The sequence below is a fragment of the Nipponia nippon genome, unplaced genomic scaffold, assembly GCF_047370975.1.
Source record: "Nipponia nippon isolate SJK-2023a ecotype South Korea unplaced genomic scaffold, ASM4737097v1 scaffold_7, whole genome shotgun sequence".
NCBI classification, from domain to species: domain Eukaryota; kingdom Metazoa; phylum Chordata; class Aves; order Pelecaniformes; family Threskiornithidae; genus Nipponia; species Nipponia nippon.
In genome coordinates, this window is record NW_028262391.1 from 33,487,682 (window position 1) to 33,506,236 (window position 18,555).

General features: G+C 50.0%; 2 protein-coding genes across 8 annotated transcripts; one reads left to right on the forward strand and one right to left on the reverse strand.

Annotated features, from left to right (window-relative positions):
• Positions 1 to 1,784: 1,784 nt before the first annotated feature.
• TRADD (TNFRSF1A associated via death domain) lies at positions 1,785 to 11,473 on the reverse strand. Its single transcript, XM_087740073.1, has 5 exons — positions 11,406 to 11,473; positions 8,792 to 8,943; positions 5,926 to 6,203; positions 4,010 to 4,202; positions 1,785 to 2,677 (listed from the first exon to the last, which is right to left on the reverse strand). Exons 2-5 carry the CDS (start codon positions 8,931 to 8,933, stop codon positions 2,370 to 2,372), a joined length of 921 nt encoding a protein of 306 aa, XP_087596199.1. The 5' UTR covers positions 8,934 to 8,943; positions 11,406 to 11,473; the 3' UTR covers positions 1,785 to 2,369.
• FBXL8 (F-box and leucine rich repeat protein 8) lies at positions 8,832 to 18,487 on the forward strand. 7 transcript variants are annotated; one of them, XM_087740068.1, is made up of 8 exons: positions 8,832 to 8,959; positions 9,509 to 10,757; positions 12,266 to 12,333; positions 12,437 to 12,579; positions 12,974 to 13,166; positions 14,749 to 15,001; positions 15,677 to 15,907; positions 16,432 to 18,487. In XM_087740068.1, exons 7-8 carry the CDS (start codon positions 15,744 to 15,746, stop codon positions 17,405 to 17,407), a joined length of 1,140 nt encoding a protein of 379 aa, XP_087596194.1. In that variant the 5' UTR covers positions 8,832 to 8,959; positions 9,509 to 10,757; positions 12,266 to 12,333; positions 12,437 to 12,579; positions 12,974 to 13,166; positions 14,749 to 15,001; positions 15,677 to 15,743; the 3' UTR covers positions 17,408 to 18,487. The 7 variants fall into 7 exon arrangements, with proteins under 7 accessions (XP_087596194.1, XP_087596195.1, XP_087596191.1 ...); XM_087740069.1 differs by lacking the exons at positions 8,832 to 8,959; positions 9,509 to 10,757 and adding an exon at positions 11,796 to 11,869; XM_087740071.1 differs by lacking the exons at positions 8,832 to 8,959; positions 9,509 to 10,757; positions 12,266 to 12,333; positions 12,437 to 12,579; positions 12,974 to 13,166 and adding an exon at positions 13,197 to 13,361.
• Positions 18,488 to 18,555: the final 68 nt, after the last annotated feature.

The window sequence follows — 18,555 nt, forward strand, 5'->3', positions numbered from 1 at the left end:
TGCTGTTAAAGTAATTTTCAAGTCTCTGATTTTTTTTTTTTTTTTTTAATACCTTTTGCCAGGTGGGTTGCTGCCAAACAGAGTTCCCCAGTTGGGATCTGGCAGAAAAGCTAAATGCTTTGAGGTATGGTTCCACAGCAGCCTAAACTAAGATCAGCATCGCTGTGCTGGTCCCAAAAGCAAAACTGTCAGAGAGAGAATTGCTTCATTTTGGGAAAAGCGCTGGTAGTACTGTAAGGGAGAGGGTAGGACATGGAGCAGGAATGGGGAGATGAGACTGCAACAGCACTGATGTAGAATGGCTTAATAAAAGCTCATGGAGCCACAGTCTTTGTAGAGAGGGTGCCTGCATGAAGTCCTGCTTCCTTTGAAGCTAAGTGCAAGCCAGAAACAGATTCACTCACACCCTGAAAACATTCTCCCCATCTTCGACCCCTCTGTTTCCTTTCCACACTGTGTACGTAACCTTGGGGATTTAAAATCTGCAGAAAAAAGCCAGGTTCCTCAGGCTTACACTGAGGAACACGATGCTCAGCACATCTGAGGCATATGAACCCCAACTGGGTAGAAGCTGGCCATCTAAATCCTCCTGATCTGGGTCTTCAGTTAGCCGACGCTCACAGCATGCATTTTAGCAGAAGCTAAGGGAGCAGCACTGACCCCAGGAGTGCAGATCTGAGCCCACACCTAAATCCCAGGTTGCGTCCCTCCTTACCGAATTACAGCTTTGACTCCAGGAAGGATTAAGACGTGACTTGTGGTTTAAAAGGCCATCAGGGCTTGCCTGTCTGAAAGCTGGTCCTACCATGACTGCCAGTGGCCCGATACTTGTGTGCACACACAGGCTTTACGTGTGCTGGCAGAGCCACCCTCTGCATCTGAAGTAATTTGCCACTCTCTGCATCTGAAGTAATTTCCAAGGCCCACTGGCTATTCCCATGGATGGGAAGGGCAAAGAGGGATAGAATTAATGAAAAAGGATAAGTAAAAACATATCAGGAAAGCGACATATAGGGAATATGTCAAAGGTAATCAAGCTGCTGTTGTGCTTCACGGGACCCATGTCATGCAAGATACTTGTTGCTTTGTTATGGGCAAAGGTGTAAACTCTGCTCTGTTGCAATCTGCATCAACCATACCAGGAGAGAGTCGGCTTCTCCTACCGGAACAGAAAGCATGAGTCAGCCCTGGGGTTTGGGTGCTTTGTCCTTTAAGCCATTTTTAACCCTCAAAATCAGGGTAGGTAAATCCAGGCATAGCAGCTGATGCCCAATTGTCACACAGTGACAACACCGCCAGGGGAACGCTCTGTGCAAATCCCGACTCTTGTGGGACACAATGGCGTGAGCTATCCTCTCCAGTGAACTCAGCAGGCCGAGGGCAGGTGCTTGAGAGCGAAGGCACTAGCAGCCAGCCGGTCAGAGGCGATTGCTCAGCTCTGTGGGCTGGGGTCAGGATGCTATTTGATGCTGTGACACACCTCAGAGCTGCAGTTCCAATCTGCGCTCCACAGGTAACTTGCTGACTAGGAGACTATTTTCCTTCCAGCATTGTGTTTTGCTTTTCACAGACGCAGGCTCCCTCAGGTTGGTGGGAAAGAGCTAAGCACAATGTAGTCAATATATTATTGTCCACCACGGTCCAGAAAAAGTTGGGAATCGTTCTCTGAATTTGTTTGTTCATATTGCTTGTTCAGTGCCTGAAATTTGTTCTACAGCAGCAATCTTGTGCCCTGCAGAAGACTGTCCCAGGTAAAAAGGAAACCTTCAGGTGGTGAGAGGTGGGAAGAAGCTATACTAGGGTAGAGCAGGACAGATGCACTTGCCACAGATGTTCCTCGTTTGAAGAACAAAGAAGGAAAATAATATAAAATTGACTTTTCCTTAATTTCCCCTCTGTCTTTGCTTGATGTCATGCCTGAGGGCATAAATGTCTTCAATATAAAAAATATATTGCAGCTCTCCAGGTGATGGCCCTGGGCCACAGCCTGAGAAACAGTGGTGGTGTCCGATTCCCAGAGAAATCCTCTGAGATGCCTTCCTTGCTTTTTTCCTCTCCCCCACCCTCCCCTAGGGCTGTCTAACTGTCTGGCTGCTTCCCTGTGACATTGCAGTCCTGAAGGAAGTCAGGCTGAAAGTCTCTCTCACCAGTTCACAGGAAGGTAACATTGACTTCTGGAAACAGAATGAAATAAAGAACATCAGAGGTCCGTGCTGGCTTCTGCGAGCGCAGAACTTCTCCCCCGGGCTGTCCCATCTACATGGAAACCTGTGGTGATTTTCAGGACTTTACATTCCCAGACACTGGCAGCAGTCTCATACACTAGCTAAAGCAAGAAAGCCCTTAGCAATGTCACTACCCTCCGGGCTCTAGGAGCAGTCCTCGTTGGAATGGAGGCCCAAGAGCTCCTCAGCCAAGCTGATGAGACCATTTTCTTCCAGGGCTGCGATCAGCCGTGCTATTGTGGCCTTCTTCCCCTCCGACTGGATAAATCTGAGAAGCAGCTGATAAGCTTGTTCGTATAGTCCCTCTCGGTCATACTCAAGGGCCAGGTTATCAATGACAGGATCCCGCAGGGCCCGGCAGTTCTTCTGCAAAGAGCGACCCACTTGCTTCCATTTCTTGGACACGAGCTTGGCAAATTTCTGGTGGTCGTCTGGTGTGAGCGTTCTGTTGGCTGAAAGGGACAGAGGGCAGGTAAAACATAGGGGCTTCATGGCTGACGTGATGCAGCTTGGGCCAGTCCAAGGTTTGCTCAATATTCTCGGGAGCAGGGAATCTGTTCAGTGTCCACAGCACGTTATTAAACTGCTGTGGACCTGCTCTGCTTGTCCCCCAGTGTTTTAACACTGGGGCAGCACTGTGAGTTTGGAGCAGAAGTGCAAGAGCAGTGAAGCCAAAGGGACTGCCCTGCCATGGGCAGGGGGTCATGCACACGGGTCTGTGGGTTCTGATGGCATTCCTCCACCACTGGGAAGGGAAAATCAGCTGGAGCAAGCCTCACCGCCTAGGGTCTGCCTGGTCTCTGTGTATGAGCTGGACAAGTCTGCTCTCCATGTAGTCTGCCATCCCCCAGGGCAGCGCTGGTGTCTTGGGTGGCAAACTATAGCTCATAGTGACACATTTCTGCCATCTGCCCTAGCACGTCTGAGCTCCCTGCCTGGCTCAGACTGCTCCCTTACTGAAATCCTCCCACAACATCAGAGTATCTGGGCTTGCCCCCACACTGCAAGCTTGGCAATGCCTATTTTCCTTTTTTTTTTTTTTTTCCCCTCCCCTAGGATGGGACTGTCCTGTGATTTGCCAGAGCTCATTTTTTTTTTTTTTCTGATGGACATCCTCTTTATTTGTTTCAGCCTTTCAAAAGCAACTCAGCAAGGCCTTTCTGACCAAGTCCCCTGTTCCCTACCTAAGCATCCTCAAAATACTGAAATGCAGACAGGAGCTCTCCCTTGGCTGTTTAGCGCTGGAGACTGTATACGCAGCTTAAGCATGTTCAGAAATTATATAGCTGATCTCAAGCTAAAATTGCTATGTGTCACCATCTGAAAGCTCTCTGTAGGGGACAGACCCCAAAGAAAGCTGGTGTACTGCAGGGAGCCTGGACACATCAGTCCTGGCTGAAAGCAGGGCTGATGGTGTCCGTAGTAACCTGCCCAGTCTGATCCAACCTATGCTATTAACTCACCTCAACCAAATGACATGGAGGAAGAGAACTACTCTGTATTCTTCCTTTCAGTATTAAGGACTTTTAAAATGTGAGGAACCTGGAAGGGACACAGACTCTGAAGCATCTGGTTCTGTGCCACCCCAGAAAGAAAACAGGCTGAGCCCTGATCTGAAGGAGTATGGCAATATCTTAGGACTACTGTAATTCCTTCCTTCCGGGATGCTAGGAAATCCTTGATTTATCTGAGGTAGACCCCAGTATATTGTCACATCGGTCCCCCCTTTTGGGCTTTGTAGTGAGGAAGACCAAGGGCTCTCTTGTTCACTCGTAGCTACTCACCGAACTGTTGTCCCTGAAAGACGAAGGTGACTTGTGGGGAGAGGGAGCTGCCTTGAGAAGGGTAAGGTAGAGATGGGGAGTTCAGAGACGCATAGTCTGTTACAGCCATATTGTTGTTGATGCTCTGGTGAACAATCAGGCTCTTGAGGCATTCCTCCAGCTCTGTGATTTCCTCATCCCGCAGGCGGTCAGGCTGTAATGCAAACAGCATCAGTGATTCGTGCCAGGTTCACCATCTCGCAAAGCTGTAGATGCTTAGCTGCAAGGTGCAGCTTAAGATGATGGTGTCAAGAGAAGAGCAATGAGATAGCTACAGCCTGAGTTGTAAACTGACCAAATGAGATAGCCTAGTAGAGTTCTGGCTGTAAATCTGTGAATTTGAATCTGGAATGTGATACGAAATAGGCAATCTCCCCCTCCTGGGTTTCTCACATGCAGCAGTGTGCGCTTACCAGTTGCACAAAACTGCTACTAGTCCATGTTTATTGTCAGCAGCCCTCTGCAAGAATTAGAATGCACCATAGGCAGTGTGGCTTCTCTGACTTACTCCACGTGAGGGTTAGACCCACAAAATAGGGTGACCTGATTCAACAGCTCATGCCCACCAAAGCAGGCAGCTCCTGCTATCCCCCTTCTCTCTCTCTGCCCCTCCATTACCTAAGTTTTGCTGTTCCTGGATCCTCTCCAAGCCAGCTGTTCTCACTAACCAAGAGAAAACTAGTCTGACCTCCAAAAAGGAGGTAATGAGAAAAGGAGTAACGAAGGCAAAGCATGTGGGAAGAGTCAAACCTGGCGAGCACTCAGACTCAGTCTAGCGTTCAGCTCATGTACAGCAGGTTGGTACCCAGCACTGCCCTCAGCCAGTGATGGCTGTGCCTTAGTGTTATCTTTCTGACTGTTGCACTGTTAGGCAGAGGTCAGACTGAGTCAGTTTTGGGGAACTGAGAATAAGCCCATCTCTTTTGTCCAGTCAGCTAGTTCAGCAGAGGGAGGGAGCAGCAAGCAGAAGTTGGCAGGGTATGGGATATCACATGTTGTTTGGTCTGGGGCTGAAAGGTTTGCATTTCCTTCTCTGTGCTTGCAGAAAAGCAACCTGGCAAAACATGCTCTTGTGCCTAATCTTCCTGAGTAGATGGTAACTACCTATTTCTCAGGACCATCTAGAGGAAACCAGAGCTGTAAGGTATTGCTAGTTCCAGGTGGGGAAAAAAGAGGAGAGGAGAAAGGCAATTATGTCAAGTGCCTTGGTTTTGTGGTGAGATGACAAGATCTCACTGTTCTTGCTAGCAGGATTAAAGTGCCAGTGCCAAAGTGCGTGATGAGCTAGACGCTAGATATCGCCCCTGAGAGAGAGACTCTGCCTTCAGATGGGCAGCCTGTTCCTGCTGGCAGCAGATGCTATGTGTCCCCACCCTCTCACAAGTTGTTGGTATAATGTGCAGAGTGTCTGCACTCACGCTCACTTCTAGGTGCAGTTACCATCGCTACTCTCAGAGGCGGTGGTGTGCAAGGCGGGGGAGGAAGGTGCTGAGGGGTGATCATTCCACACAGGTCTGCTGTCCTCTCTGCCTGCCTCACAGGTGTATCGAGGCACACTTGCCTGTGCTCTCAACTGCACCTTCTATAATTCCTCGTCTTAGTGGTGATAACAGCCATGCTAACGGTTATACATAGAAACCAGTGATTTAGCAGAATCTCTGTAGGCTGTTTTAGGTAACTCTATTTCCCTCCAGAAAAGCGCACGGCTTTTTTTCTGGGGAAGGGCAGAGCTATTTCTCCATATTACAGTTGAGAACTGAAGGATGGAGAAGTCAACGACCCAGCAAGCTGCAGCAAAGCAAGATTTGCGCCCACCTTCCTGAGTCCTGTGCTACCGCTCCTCATTGTTGCCTGGCCTCCCTCCCTCTCCCATTCACCTTTTCTCTGTAGATGCACTCCAGGCAGCGATCCTCATCCTTCAGCATATTGTCGAGGTGCTCATTGCCAGCCTTCAGCTCCATTTCAAGAGGCACCGTGGCCACAGCCAAGGAGAGCTGGAGGTGATTCTGGAGGGACTCCTGGAGCACTCCTTCCCGGTAACTCTGCAGAAACCGGCGGCAGTTCTCCTGCTTGCAGAACTTGAGCTGGACTATCAGGTGCGGGTGGCTGCAGTGCACTTTGAGCATGTCCACACCATTCACACTGCCGGTGCAGTCTGGCAGGGAGAAGTGAGCAGAGTCACTATCCAGACATGAGACAGACAACCCAGACCCACTCCCATCCACCACCAAGCCTGCAATGCAGTAGCTTTTGAATTCTCTTCTCTCTGTGATAAAGTCCTCTGGGCTGGAAAACCTGTATGTAAAACCAAGAGGAAAGGATTAAGTTTTTGCTGCCCTGCCACCATCAATCCCCATGAAGTATGGTGTCCAACTGAAGCCATATGGTACTACACCCCAAGGAATTACCCCACGACTGTTTATTAGGGCAGGTTTTAAGTTTGAGGTTCTGTTTCCAGGACAGAAATGTTTATGCTAAACTGGTAGCACAGGAAAGTTTTAGAGATGAAAGCGCATAGTTCAGCTCAGTGCTCAGTCAGTCTTCAGTCCTTGTGATTGGAGTTTTATGCAGTGATGAAGGTCCTGGAAAGAGACCCAGTGTTTCCTCTCCACCCTGTGCCTAGAGGTAACTTTTGGCTGGCTCTGAGCCTTTAACACATCTCACAAATGGCAAATGATAGATCCAGCCACAGGAATTAGGCTGCTTGAGATCAGGCCTTCACTTGTTAAGCTCTTTTGCACAGAGAATTAATTCACGGTAAAACCTAAACAAGGAGAAGCCAGGGATGTACCCTGTGACATTAGTGCGGGGGGAACACAAGCGACATGCACAACAGAAATTGTCCAGGCCTTCATTCTTCCTTCTCCCAGCAAAATTTAATTTTGATTAGCTGTACACAGTGACCTTGACTCCACAAGGGTTTTATATGCTGATGATGACGGTTCAGAGCATGTGTTTTTCTCTGTTTTGCAGCAGAGGCCTGCGGGAGGCTGGCTATACTGCTGCCAGACCCGAATTAACCTCTTGGCCTGTTGTTGCACAGGGCTGTACGGACGTATCAGCTCAGACTGGCACTACATCAGGTATTTCTAAACCATGGGTCATGGCATTATTTAGACATGCTTGGAGGACAATCCCAAGGCAAAGCAGACTTGTGTGCTCCACATTAGGCAGGACAAGTGACGTGGCATTTAAAAGTATGTGATCTAACAGTGGCTTTACAGGGTTTACTGAGTCCTGGTTGCATCAGAAAGTCTAGTTTGGACCAGATGTGTAACTGGGACATGGGGCTAGGCAGCTAGGAAAGGCACTTTAATTCAGTGTGGCTGACCAGAAATGTCTTTTTATCGCTTCCGTCATGCTTTGTTTTTTGTGAGTGCTGGTTAAACAAAAGCTTCCATAACAGGGTAAGAGGGCTGGGGAGGGAAAAGCTGCACAGACATGGAAACCTTTATGAATGGTATACAAGACAGCTGTAAAGCTACCTCAAAAGAGAGGACTTTGCACGCGTTTCTTCATGAAACTTCAGACAGCTTCAGATTTCATCTCCTTTTTAGGTCTGAATAAGCATGGTAGGATTTAGTGGTTTTGTGGGCTTTCCTTTAAATGTGTGAGCAGATTCCCATTCCAGTGACACAAAGCAGCCATAAATCAAGCCTAACTGGACAACTGTGTCGGGCTTCCTGCTGCTTCACATCTTTGGATCAAGCTGCAAGATGAGCAGGCCTGTATTGGATGAACTAGCCGACTTTGCTAGACTGATGATTGCCAGAATAAATTACAGTATAGTTACACAAGCCCAGTTAAACAATATAGGCTCAGCTGTATGACAGGTAAAGAACACCATGAGAGTCATTCTAGGTAAATATGATAAGCGCTTCAAATTACTGTTGTTCTGCCATCAGCTTGGTACAAGGATTAACAGAGAAACATAGTTTTATGGCCATTTGCATCTCAAATCCTTTTCTGGTGTAAACAGGATCACGTACAGCTGAAGCCAATGTAATTGTGCCTGTTTATATCAGAAAACAACTTATACTGTCTGTCACTCATTTTAAAAATCAGCTTCTCAAAGCAGAAAACATGTTTCTGTGGTGGTATAAAGACAGAAATTAAATCTTCTTTCACAGCAATTGCAATCTTTCCCCCTCTTACATAAATAGGCTTAAACAAACATTCATAAAGTAGGATAACTCACAGGATAGTTCAAGTTGGAAGGAAGCCCAGGCAGTCTCTAGCCCAACCTCCCATGCAAAGCAGGGTCAGCTCTGAGGTCAGACCAAGTTGCTCAGAGCTTTATCCAGTCCTGAAAACCCCCAAGGATGGAGAATACACAGTAGCTCTGGGCAACTGCTTGACTGTCCTCATGGGAAAAATGTTTGTCCTTATATCTGGTGTCTACCTTTCAAGTTTCAATTTATGCCTGTTGTCTCTCATTCCCCACGCACCACTGTGAAGAGTGTGGCTCCATCTCCACCTCCCCGTAGGTATTGGCAGCCTGTTGGTAGGTCCCCCTCAAAGCCTCCTCTTCTCCAGGCTGAACAGGTCCAACTCCCTCAGCCTCTCCTCACAGGACAAGTGCTCCAGCCCCCAACCATCTGCTGAACTTGCTCCACTTTACTGTCTTTCCTAAATACAGTGAGCCCCAGCATTCCCCTTACCCATGTGTGTGAGATTAAAGAAAGGCATGGCGTTGCACGAAGAGATGAGACAGCATGCCAAGACATCAGAGAGGATGGGTACCTGCGAATGCCAGCTTCAGCGCCCTGAACACACTAGGTTTCTTCTGGGAGCTTTCGTAGAGAGAGGGCAGAACAATAGTCTTGCATGTGGACTGGAGGAAGAGATAAGCGCTGCCGATCCAAGGAGCGGAGCTGCCTGCCATCTTCAGCACCCTACAAAATCACACAGGTGAGCTGAGAGACCATAGGGAAAACGGCCTGAGGCCGTGAGAGTGCTTACAGCAACCACTAAGCACAAGCATGATGCGATTATGGGGATTTACCTTTATTTCCTAGAGAAGGTTGTGATGTTGTTAAAGCAAGTATAATCTTTAAGGAGTTTACAGTTATTCTGTAAAGCACAGCACAGCGGGACATAGTATCCCAAAGACTTGGCAGTTCACAAAGCTCTGCATTCATTTTCCACTGGAGCCCATTCATTTTATAGTCCAGAGACTGAAGCAAAGAGTTTCAGTCCTTGTGCCTCTGACTGCCCAGCCAAGATGTGTAACTGGGGTGCTCCAGGGAGCACCCAGCATTCCTGGTTCTGGCACGTTCGCACAGACTGAAGCCCTACAGCAGGCAGAGGTGTTTTGCCCAAGGTCCTGGTCCCCTGGTTGTCCTCACTAAAGGATATGTTACAGAGCCCAGGGCTCATGTAGCAGGACACTCAGGGCTATCCCTTTGCTTTACATACTAGTTCATTTATTGTTCCTCTCCCACCGTTCACCTCTTGCAGCAATGCACCTAGAAGACAGCACATCCATCTCCCCATTCTCATCAGACCTGTTCCTCACTGGCCAGCTAATGCAATACTTGCACCTAACACAGCAGCACCCAACTCTGCTCCCAAGGCAAGGACGAACCAAAACACCTCCCAGGCTATGGATACTCGGAGTGGAAAAGCTGTGCCAGATTGGGCAATGCCAGATTGAGCTGTGACAGCTGGAGAGCATGTATCTGACAGCGCAGGAGACAGGCATGGCCACCTCTCCTTTCTGGTGTGTACGCAAACCCCTGAACATGTCCGCGAGCTGGTCACCGCAAGCCCCCCGAAGCTGCTCCCACAGAGAGCGGCGCTCGGAGCCAGCCCTTCCATCACATCATAGTGACAAGTAATTTGGGGCTTTTGGCTCAGCTCCAGCCCCACGTCCTACCCCCTCTCTCTGACCACTTGCTTGCACCTCTGTCACACCATCAGCTGCTTCCCCACCGGCATCCCTTCCTTCCTGCTTTCTGCCCTGTTGCTCAACCCCAACAGCCTTCCCTTGGCTGCCAAACACTGGCCTGGGAGTAAAACTGCTGACCACAAGAGTGTCCCTCTCTTCAGATGTCCTTTAGATTGTGGGTGGGAAGGTCTTTTGTTGCCAGGGGCTGCCAGACTGAGAAGGATGACCTCCCATGGACAGGCTGTCCTCCGGGCGGTAGCTGGGGCTGGGAACCATCTCCATCCCTTGCAGCACGTCAAACCAGGGCACTGGGATGTATGGCCCACCCTGTTTCCTTACTATAACCTTAAACTGTGCCTAGCACAGGAGTCTTCTGCTTCTTCAGAAAATACAGGAAATAACCAGTGAATCATAAAATTCACACTGAACTTCAGGAGTTCAAGGAATGCCTGCAGGATGCAGGAGTAAGTCTTTCCAGGCCATGGGCTCCCACATCACACAGGCCTTTAGAAAAGCATCTCGTAAAGAAGAAAGAGGAGGATGCAAGGCTGCTGCAGTCCAGGTCTGGTCTGAGCCTTCAAACACCGGGAAGTTTGGGATCTGGGCACCCATCTCCTAGTGTCTTGCAGGAGGGTAACAGAAATCTGAGTAACGCCTTATAAAGCTACAGTACAAGGATCCGTTTCATCCTGTTCCCGTCGCTGCGGCATGGACTCCGCTGCCCCTGCACTCCTTCCCCACGCAGGCCAGGCTCTTGCCTCGTTCAACTCAGCAACGCTGAGGGAGCCTGGAAATTACACCAGGCCTCCAAAAACTCAGGTAAGGAGCCCTTTGCTGTTGCGTCTCTGCAGCGTTATCCCAGCAGGCAAGTTTTCCACTGCAATGAGTGCAGCCCCATCCCTGCCCCCGCTCGGGAGTGGGGACCCCTCACTGTGGGTTTGGGCAGCAGCAGCACTCAAACCGTTGTGGGGTGCTTTAGAAAAACCAACCCCAGGCAATAAGTAACGTCTGCGATCACCGTTACTGCCTTTTTCGCCAGCCTTTGGCACGCGTCAGGCTGCTGCCGCTTAATTCCTGTAAAAGACTAACTGGGAGGGGGCTGTCTGTATTTCAAGGAAAAAGAGCGAGGGCAGCGCCTCCGGGGCAGCCGCCAGCCCCGGGCCCCCCCGGCTCTGCCGCCCGCGGTGACACCGCCTCTCCCCCGGTGCCTGCGTGTCCCTACCACGGTCAAACGCCGGCGCCTGCCGACCCGCACCGTGAACGCCCCGGCCCCGCCGTCCTGCGAGCGGGACGGCACCGGGGCGGGGGGGGAGCGGAGAGCGCCCCGACAGCCCGCCCCTGCGCTGCCCCGGCGGCACCCCGCCGCCCGGAGGGCCCCGGCCCCGCGTCCCCGGCCCCCTCCCCGGCCGCCCGCCCGCCCGCCCGCCGCAGCCCCGCGCCCCCCCGGCGGCTCCGGGCGGCGTTTACCTCCTGCCGCCGCCGCCGCTGACCGGCCTCGGCGCCGCCACTTCCGCCTCTGCGCCGCGCCGCCGGCGGGCGAGGGCAGCGGCACCGCCCGGTGCTCCGCCGACACGGGCCGGGGGGGCCCCGCTCGGCAGCCGGGCTGCCTGCGGGCGGGGGGGCTAAAGGGAAAAGCGAAAAAGAGCCCCAGCCCCATTGAAATGCAAGGGGGAGTCCGCTGTCCGTGAATATCTTCCGTTTTTCTTGTCCTGCCCCAAAAATCAGCCCCGAGAGCTGGGTTTCAGCCCGTGTTGCTTCCAACCGAAGCCGGCGGCAAGGCCAGCCGGCAGGGACGGACGCCGCTTGCTGAGGAGGTCTGAGCGGCTCTTGCCGGGCCTCGACGCCTCCAGGTCTCCATGCCACAACACGGCTGGTGGCTCCGGCGGCAGCTGAACGCCCGCCCGGCTTCGGTCACTTGGTCGCTCGTGTTGGTGAGGATGTATAAGGCGGTCAGAAATTACTCTGTTTGGATAGCTGAAGAGCTGCCCACGGGCTGGGATGGGGTGCGTGCCCCTGGTCCGTCAGGCGTGGAGGAAAGCAGGGTTGCTTGTGGCTGACGGCACCGCAAGGCTGCTGGGTCCTGGCCGGCACTCTTCAGCTTTCCCCCGTGACACTGCTAATGAGAGTGAACGGTGGAAATGAAGATTGGTTGGGTTAGTAATTACTGAGCAGCGGAGGAAGTTCAGCTCTCACGCTCTCCCTTCCCTGGAGGTCATTTTGAAAAGGTGTCCTAGGATAATTGAATTGTGGAACACGGTAACTCTGCAGCATCTGGAACAGCATCCAGGAAGGGAGATGGATTAATGATGTGGAGCTTCTTTCTCCAGGCGACTGCAGCAGGCTCGGCAGGCAGGCAGGGACACCTCCGCTGGTCCTCGCGTCTCCCACAGGAGGGGTAAGACGATGGTGTCAATATAGCTGCTGAATTCTGCTGGGCATTCTGGTTTAGTCCTTCCTGCAGTGATACCTGAATGGTTTCCCGCCTCTTTCTGAGCCAGGCGAGGCTGTTAACTCCACTGTGCTCCCCTGACGAACTGAACGGACAGGTAGAGAGAGCAAAGCAGCTTTTCCCAAGCCCATGAGAGGTTCTGTGGCAAGCAAAGCAAAGAGCTGGATTTGGGTCTCCATTGCTCAACCTCAGGTAGGAGCCTCCTGCCCAGGCTGCGTTTGTCTTGCATAGATGTCCTCCCGCGAGCAGAGGGGTAACAGCGGCTCCCTGGTTTGTCCCCAGCTGGCAAGAAGCTGGTGTGGGCCTAGGGCCAGATTTTGCGCTCAGGTGCTAGCTACCGTCACTCTGGCTTGGCAGTCAGTTTGTGCAAACCTGGGGAACTGAACTTCAAACAAAAGCAGAAAGCATTATAAAAGGTTTTTTATAAGTATACATATATATATATTAAAAATACATATATACTTAATGCTATTTTACAACAACGGTATTGTAACAGTGTAAATGAACTTGTTTGCTAAAGGAAAATTGAAATAAATCCCTGAAGGGGTTAATCCAGGCTGGGTCTCCTGGGTGCTGTCCTTTACAGGGTCAGGCCCTGGTGTGGTGTGGATGGCCTGCTGGTGCCAGCGCTTTTGGAAACCAGGCGTTTACTTGCTGACAGTTTGAGAAGCAACTCGTGAGTTCATGCATTTAAAGGTTAATGAGGTTAAATGAGACCAGACATCCCAGCCTTCCCTTACAAAGGACAAACCTGAAGCGGTGCAGGCTCCCAGAGCCAGGTGGGAACCACAGTTGCTGTGGGGACCCTCACCCACCCGTGTCCCATTAACATTTCTCCGTGAAGCTAATCTGTTTGCTGTATATTGAGGGGGTAAAACGGGGAAGGGTTGCTGAGACCCGAGTTTCTCTTCCATTAACCCTGGCAGAGCGCGTGTGTTCAGGGAGCAGCCCGTGTGGGGAAACCAAAGTGCTAGGTAAGCGCCCGGAGTTTCACCCTGTTGCTTCCCGCTGGGGAAGCAAAGATGCCGGTGCGGGGAGAGGCAGGAGCTCGGGGCGCCGGGACGCAGTGGGGCGCCGGCCCGGGGAACGCAGGCCCGGCGGGAGCCTGGCGGCTGCAGCGCGGCCAGGCCGGGCGCTGGGGCCCGGCAGGGGAGCGGGGTGTGAGGTAACCGGGGGGGCCCGGGCGCCGAAGGAGGAGGAGGAGGAGGAGGAGGACGAGGCTGCCGCTCTGCGCGTCGCCATGCGGGACAGCGCAGCACCCCCGCTCCGCCCCGCGGGCTGGGAAGGCGCCTGTCTCTCCGCTGTTAGTTTCGGCATCTCCTCCTCCGCTCCTCCCTCCGGGCCGCAGCCGGCGCTGGGAGCCGCCGGCGGGGAGCGCGGCGGAGGCGGCCGGGCCCCGCTCCCGAGGTAGGCTGCGCCCCTGCCCGGCGGGGCCTGCGCGGGGCCGGAGGGGCTGCCGCGGCGGGGCTGCCCCGCGCTGCCGGGCGCCTCGGGCCTCTCGCCCGGGTGAGCTCCGCCCGTTCCTGTGGGCGCTGCCGGCCGCTCGCTCCCCGCCGGCGCCCGCCTGGCTTCCTCGGGGCCTGCTGCGCCGGGAGCTGGCGCTCCCCGCCGTGCGGCGGGCAGAGCGCGGAGAGCCGCCGTGGCTCAGGAGGTGCGGTCGGAGCCCAGCTGTCCGCCCCGGGGCAGGCACCCGAGGTGGGCCCAAGCCAACCCGCAGCCTTCACACACCGTGAACCGTACTCCTCGCTGACTCAAAGCCATGCGGTTACTTAAAGTAGCACTAAGAAGTTTGCCTTTCTGCCCGCCCTCCTGCTCTCGGGCCGTATTTTTAAGCTTTTCCAAGCAATCACCATGGCTAGAAATGCACTTTTACTTTCTAAGTGATTCAGGGTGCTTTTTGCATGACCCCAAGGGCTCAGGCTTTAAGGAAAAATATCATCATGTAAATAAAAGAGGCTGAACACGTAAGATTTTATGTAGGGCAAAGAGCAGTTTAATATTTTGGCAAATGTGTATTAGAGACAGTATTAAAAGCAGCTAAAAGTAGAAAAGCAGGGTCCGAGGTGTGAAAGTAATTGTCAGAGAAAATGACAAAAGACAGCGAGTTCCCAGGAAGGAAGCAGGACTGTATCGCTTGGCTGTTCCAGCTCAGGGTGGGTGGAAAGGGGGTTGTCGCCGATATGATGGTAGATAAGATAGCATAGCTGCTATGCTGCTGCCACCTCGCCCTCAAAATAATGAGTCACGCTTCAAAGCAGCGTATTCTAGAAAAATGTGCAGTCCTGTTCCTCTCTGCATGATGCTTTTTGCATCGCTACTCTGTGCTTGCTTCATGTTTTTCAACTCTTTCCCTACTTCAAGGATATCTAGAAGCATAGCTTTTCATTTAAATGAAACCTGCAATACTGAGATAATGCCATGACTCCGGGACCTGGGGCTTCACAAGCAGGAGGGCATGCCATGAAATCCAGAGGGAGATTGCGAGACTTGGCCTACGCTCCAGTGCTCCAGTGTGAGAGGGCTGAAAAAATACGTCATGTTGGTAGTTTTATTTGTGCAGAAATCTAGAAGATGGGTGCAACACGTTTTGGAAGAAGATGAATGAAAAAGATAGGTAATGGTCTGATGCGATGAACCTCAGCCTTCTTCCCAGGCGCTTTATTCTTTTGCATTATACTTCACATGAAAGGTTAATCAAAATATGCTTTTCCATTTCTAAGTCAGACGTGTAAATACAGTTTCTGAGAACTAGAGTCACAGTAATTTTTTTTTTCAAACTGTTACATCTTATCACAGGCAAGGACCACTGTAATTAAGCTACCAGTTTCTACTATAGGCCTTCTGTTTCACTATCAGTAAAAAATAGATATGTGAGGCTGTTTTCTCTGCAGAGCTTCTGCTTGCAAAGAGGTTTTTTTTTTGCCCCCACAGTTTGAGAAATCTGTCTCAGCTTTTTGACTACCAGTGCAGCAGTACTAGAAAATTCCCTTGCATTTTTATTACTGCAGGAAAAAAAGCTGCTTTTTTTTTTTTTCCCCAAAAGCTTTGATGTGACATCTTTAACTCTTGAAAAGTATCACCCATCTTCTTAGGATTGATTGAAAAAACTGTGCAAAACAATTGGCCAACAGATTTTCCTCATTTTTCTGTTCAATTTAAAAATCTGGTGAAATTTCAAATGTGAAAAAATTTTGACCTCCTCTGTGATCCAGTTGCATTGGTTTGATTTGTTAAATAAATCCTAATATCTCTCTCTCTCTCTCTCTCTCTCTTTTGTTTTTCTGAACAGGGACTTTTGAGAATTAATTGCAGTTTTGGACGTTTTTCCCATTTTTAAACCTGACTGAATCGGGAAAATGCCTGCTCCATTTCCAGGACTGTGGAACTACATCCCAGAAGAAATCCTTATCCAAATTTTCTATTATCTTTCTCTTCGAGATAGATACACAGTCTTCCAGGTGTGCAGGCAGTGGGCTACAGCTGTTTCTTCTAGCTCTGTTTGGCATTTCACAGAGATCAGGTAAGAGGAGTGGGTGTCTGATGTCCAGGCACCTCTGCAGGCATAACATTATGTTTTCAGTGCCTGTCAAACACACCACTCTACTGTGACATTATTGACATTAATCGTGACTTCTATGTGTGATGATATTATCTTACATGTCTAGCACCTTTTTATGTAATAGAGAAAATTGTGTTACGTGCTGGGGTTTTTTAATTGCTGCTGGTGATTTGGGTTTTACAGGAAGTATTACCGTCTTAGGTAAGTTGCCCTAAGTTGCCATTTGAAAATGGCAAGAGAGAGTTACTAACTAGTCAACTTCATGGCGACACTTAATTCTCTGAAAGGTCTTTCTGGGGACTGACTCCTCTCACCTCCTGACTCCTTCAGTGTTTGACCTTACAGTGACTCTTCAGGCATCAAGTGAGAAGAAGTGTCTGGGGAGTCTGTTGATGCTTGCAGAAACACTAGTAAAGGAGAATGTCTGCTCTGTGGTTGCTCAGCTTAGCGTTCAGAGTGACTAAGAGTTTGTTTTACCCTTCCAGCTGTGATTCAGAGGATGAGGAAGGCATGCTGCAGAGCCTGCTCCAGTTCCTCAGCCAAATCAAGCACCTGAAGATTGTATTTGACCAGTCCAAGGAGGTCAACCGGAAGAACGTGACACGCATCTTAGATGTGTTGGCAAAACGGAACCACAAACTGCAGCAGCTGTGCATTGTGTGCCATGGGGAGAACCCCTATTTCTACTCTGGCCAGGACATCCTACAGAGCATACGGAATATATGTGACACTAAAAACCAGATAGATCTTCAGCATATCGATTTTCGAAAAATGCCCTTCACTCTCGACGATGAGCTTGTTGAACTCTTAGCTACCACCAACCCAAACTTGCACAGCTTGTTCATCAACAACCGCACCCTGGTATGCAATGTGGCACCAGACACCATTAGGAAAGTTCTCAGAGCATGTCCCAAACTCTCAGCCTTGGGGGTTTACTATGCCAGTTTGTCTGATGATGTATTTCAGGAGCTGCTCGAGCCCCAAAGAGCAGCTTTCACCCATTTAGACATTTTCTGTGAGCGCCTGGACAAATATATACCAGTCATCTCAGAAGAGCTCTGGGCTGCTGTAAGTCAAAAGCATCCTCAACTCTGTGTAGACCTAGAGTTTGATCATACGGTTCCTGCCTGCAAAATACCACGGATCCTAAAACTGAATATACCTGTGAGCACACTGCAACTTAATACTTACAATTACATGGTAGATCAGATTAGGTTTGTCACGCAGAGCTACAGCAGTACTTTAAAGAAGCTGACGCTGCAAACCACGTCCTCGGAGGACTTAAATTCCTCGCTAGTAGATCTGGCCAGGCAGTGCAGAAATCTGTTGGAGATCCACTGCTACTGTGTGGTCAGCCAGGCGGTGGTAGAAGCGTTCCTTACACACTGCCCCAGTCTGAAACAATACACTCTGAAGGTCACCAAGGAACGGCACCCCTGGAAACCAGTAACAGTTCAGTGACCGGCTCCTGCTGACTTCCAGGACAGGGACAGAATATTTAGGGCTATAAGGAAAAACGCTGCAAAATGCCCTCTGCGCTCACTGAGAAAATGCTGTTTCACCAGCACTGGCCGTTACATATGATGCACACCTGTTCTGCAGACCAAGCATTTACACTCAAATGTAATAGAGAAAGGGTTATGCAGAGAAATAGAATAATAGAATTGCCCTTTTTTCTTTTTCTTTTTTTTTTTCTTTCTTTCTTTCTTGAGTTATGGAGAGCAGGTCTTTTCTTCTCTGCTTCTTTATTTAGCAGTAGCAAGAATGCCAAGTTTACCCTTTGTGGGTTTTTACTGAGGACCTGAGCAAAATTTAATTTTGATTTTACATTTTAAAAGCACCTCAAAGTCAAGCACACTGTGTCAGGTGCCCAGCAACTACTTAAATAGTAAAGGAAGTGGGCGCTTCAATGCAGCCATTTTCTGCCCAGTGGGGTACTTGGCCATGCAGATTCAGTGAGCTATAGCAACGAAATGTGGTCATCTGATGGAATATTCACTCTAACCTTGATTAATTCCTCTCTTGGCATTTCACTGATGGTGAGCTCACCTGTTACCCAGTTGTCAGGTAGCTTCCAGCATGGAGGGATATAACAGGAGCTGAATTATGTTAGGAAATACAAGCAGGAGAAAAAGCACTTAAGGAAAAACCTTGACAAGGTAGTAATAAAAGGCACATAGCCTGCAAATTCCCTTGACCATCTTGTCTTTCCGTCGCTCAGGAATGCAGATTTCCAGGTTATAATTCAAATGCCTTTTGCAAAGTCCTTTGCTTTTATTCCATTGTTAGTATTTCTTAGGAGAATCAAGAGAGTTAACAGTTTTTGCATCTGATCTCTGCATTCACATGCAAGTTGTCTTGCATCTGAATTAGGATATGTGTGTGTTGGTCTGTTGTACCAAAGATTTTGGTGCATGTTATTTGAAGAGCAGTTTCCAAGTTGAAATGATCCTGGCATAAAGCTACACTGCAAACACCTATTTAGAGCTATCTATCTAAAGCATTTCTAATAATAATAATAAAAGCATATTGTCATCTAGATTCTATGTGTAGCTGTTTTCATCACCCTCTCTTCTTACCTAAGAGCCCAATCATTTCTCTTGACAAAT

What these genes read in the sequence shown, in the direction of transcription:
- TRADD (XM_087740073.1), bottom strand. Translation starts at nt 8,933, where the DNA reads ATGGCAGGCAGCTCCGCTCCTTGGATCGGCAGCGCTTATCTCTTCCTC. An exon ending in GCTGAAGCTGGCATTCGCAG is followed by an intron (nt 6,204 to 8,791) that starts GTACCCATCCTC and finishes TCTCCCTGCCAG; the next exon opens with ACTGCACCGGCAGTGTGAAT. An exon ending in AGTGCATCTACAGAGAAAAG is followed by an intron (nt 4,203 to 5,925) that starts GTGAATGGGAGA and finishes TTTGCATTACAG; the next exon opens with CCTGACCGCCTGCGGGATGA.
- FBXL8 (XM_087740065.1), top strand. Translation starts at nt 12,242, where the DNA reads ATGATGTGGAGCTTCTTTCTCCAGGCGACTGCAGCAGGCTCGGCAGGC. An exon ending in TCGCGTCTCCCACAGGAGGG is followed by an intron (nt 12,334 to 15,829) that starts GTAAGACGATGG and finishes TCTTCGAGATAG; the next exon opens with ATACACAGTCTTCCAGGTGT. An exon ending in TGGCATTTCACAGAGATCAG is followed by an intron (nt 15,908 to 16,431) that starts GTAAGAGGAGTG and finishes TTACCCTTCCAG; the next exon opens with CTGTGATTCAGAGGATGAGG.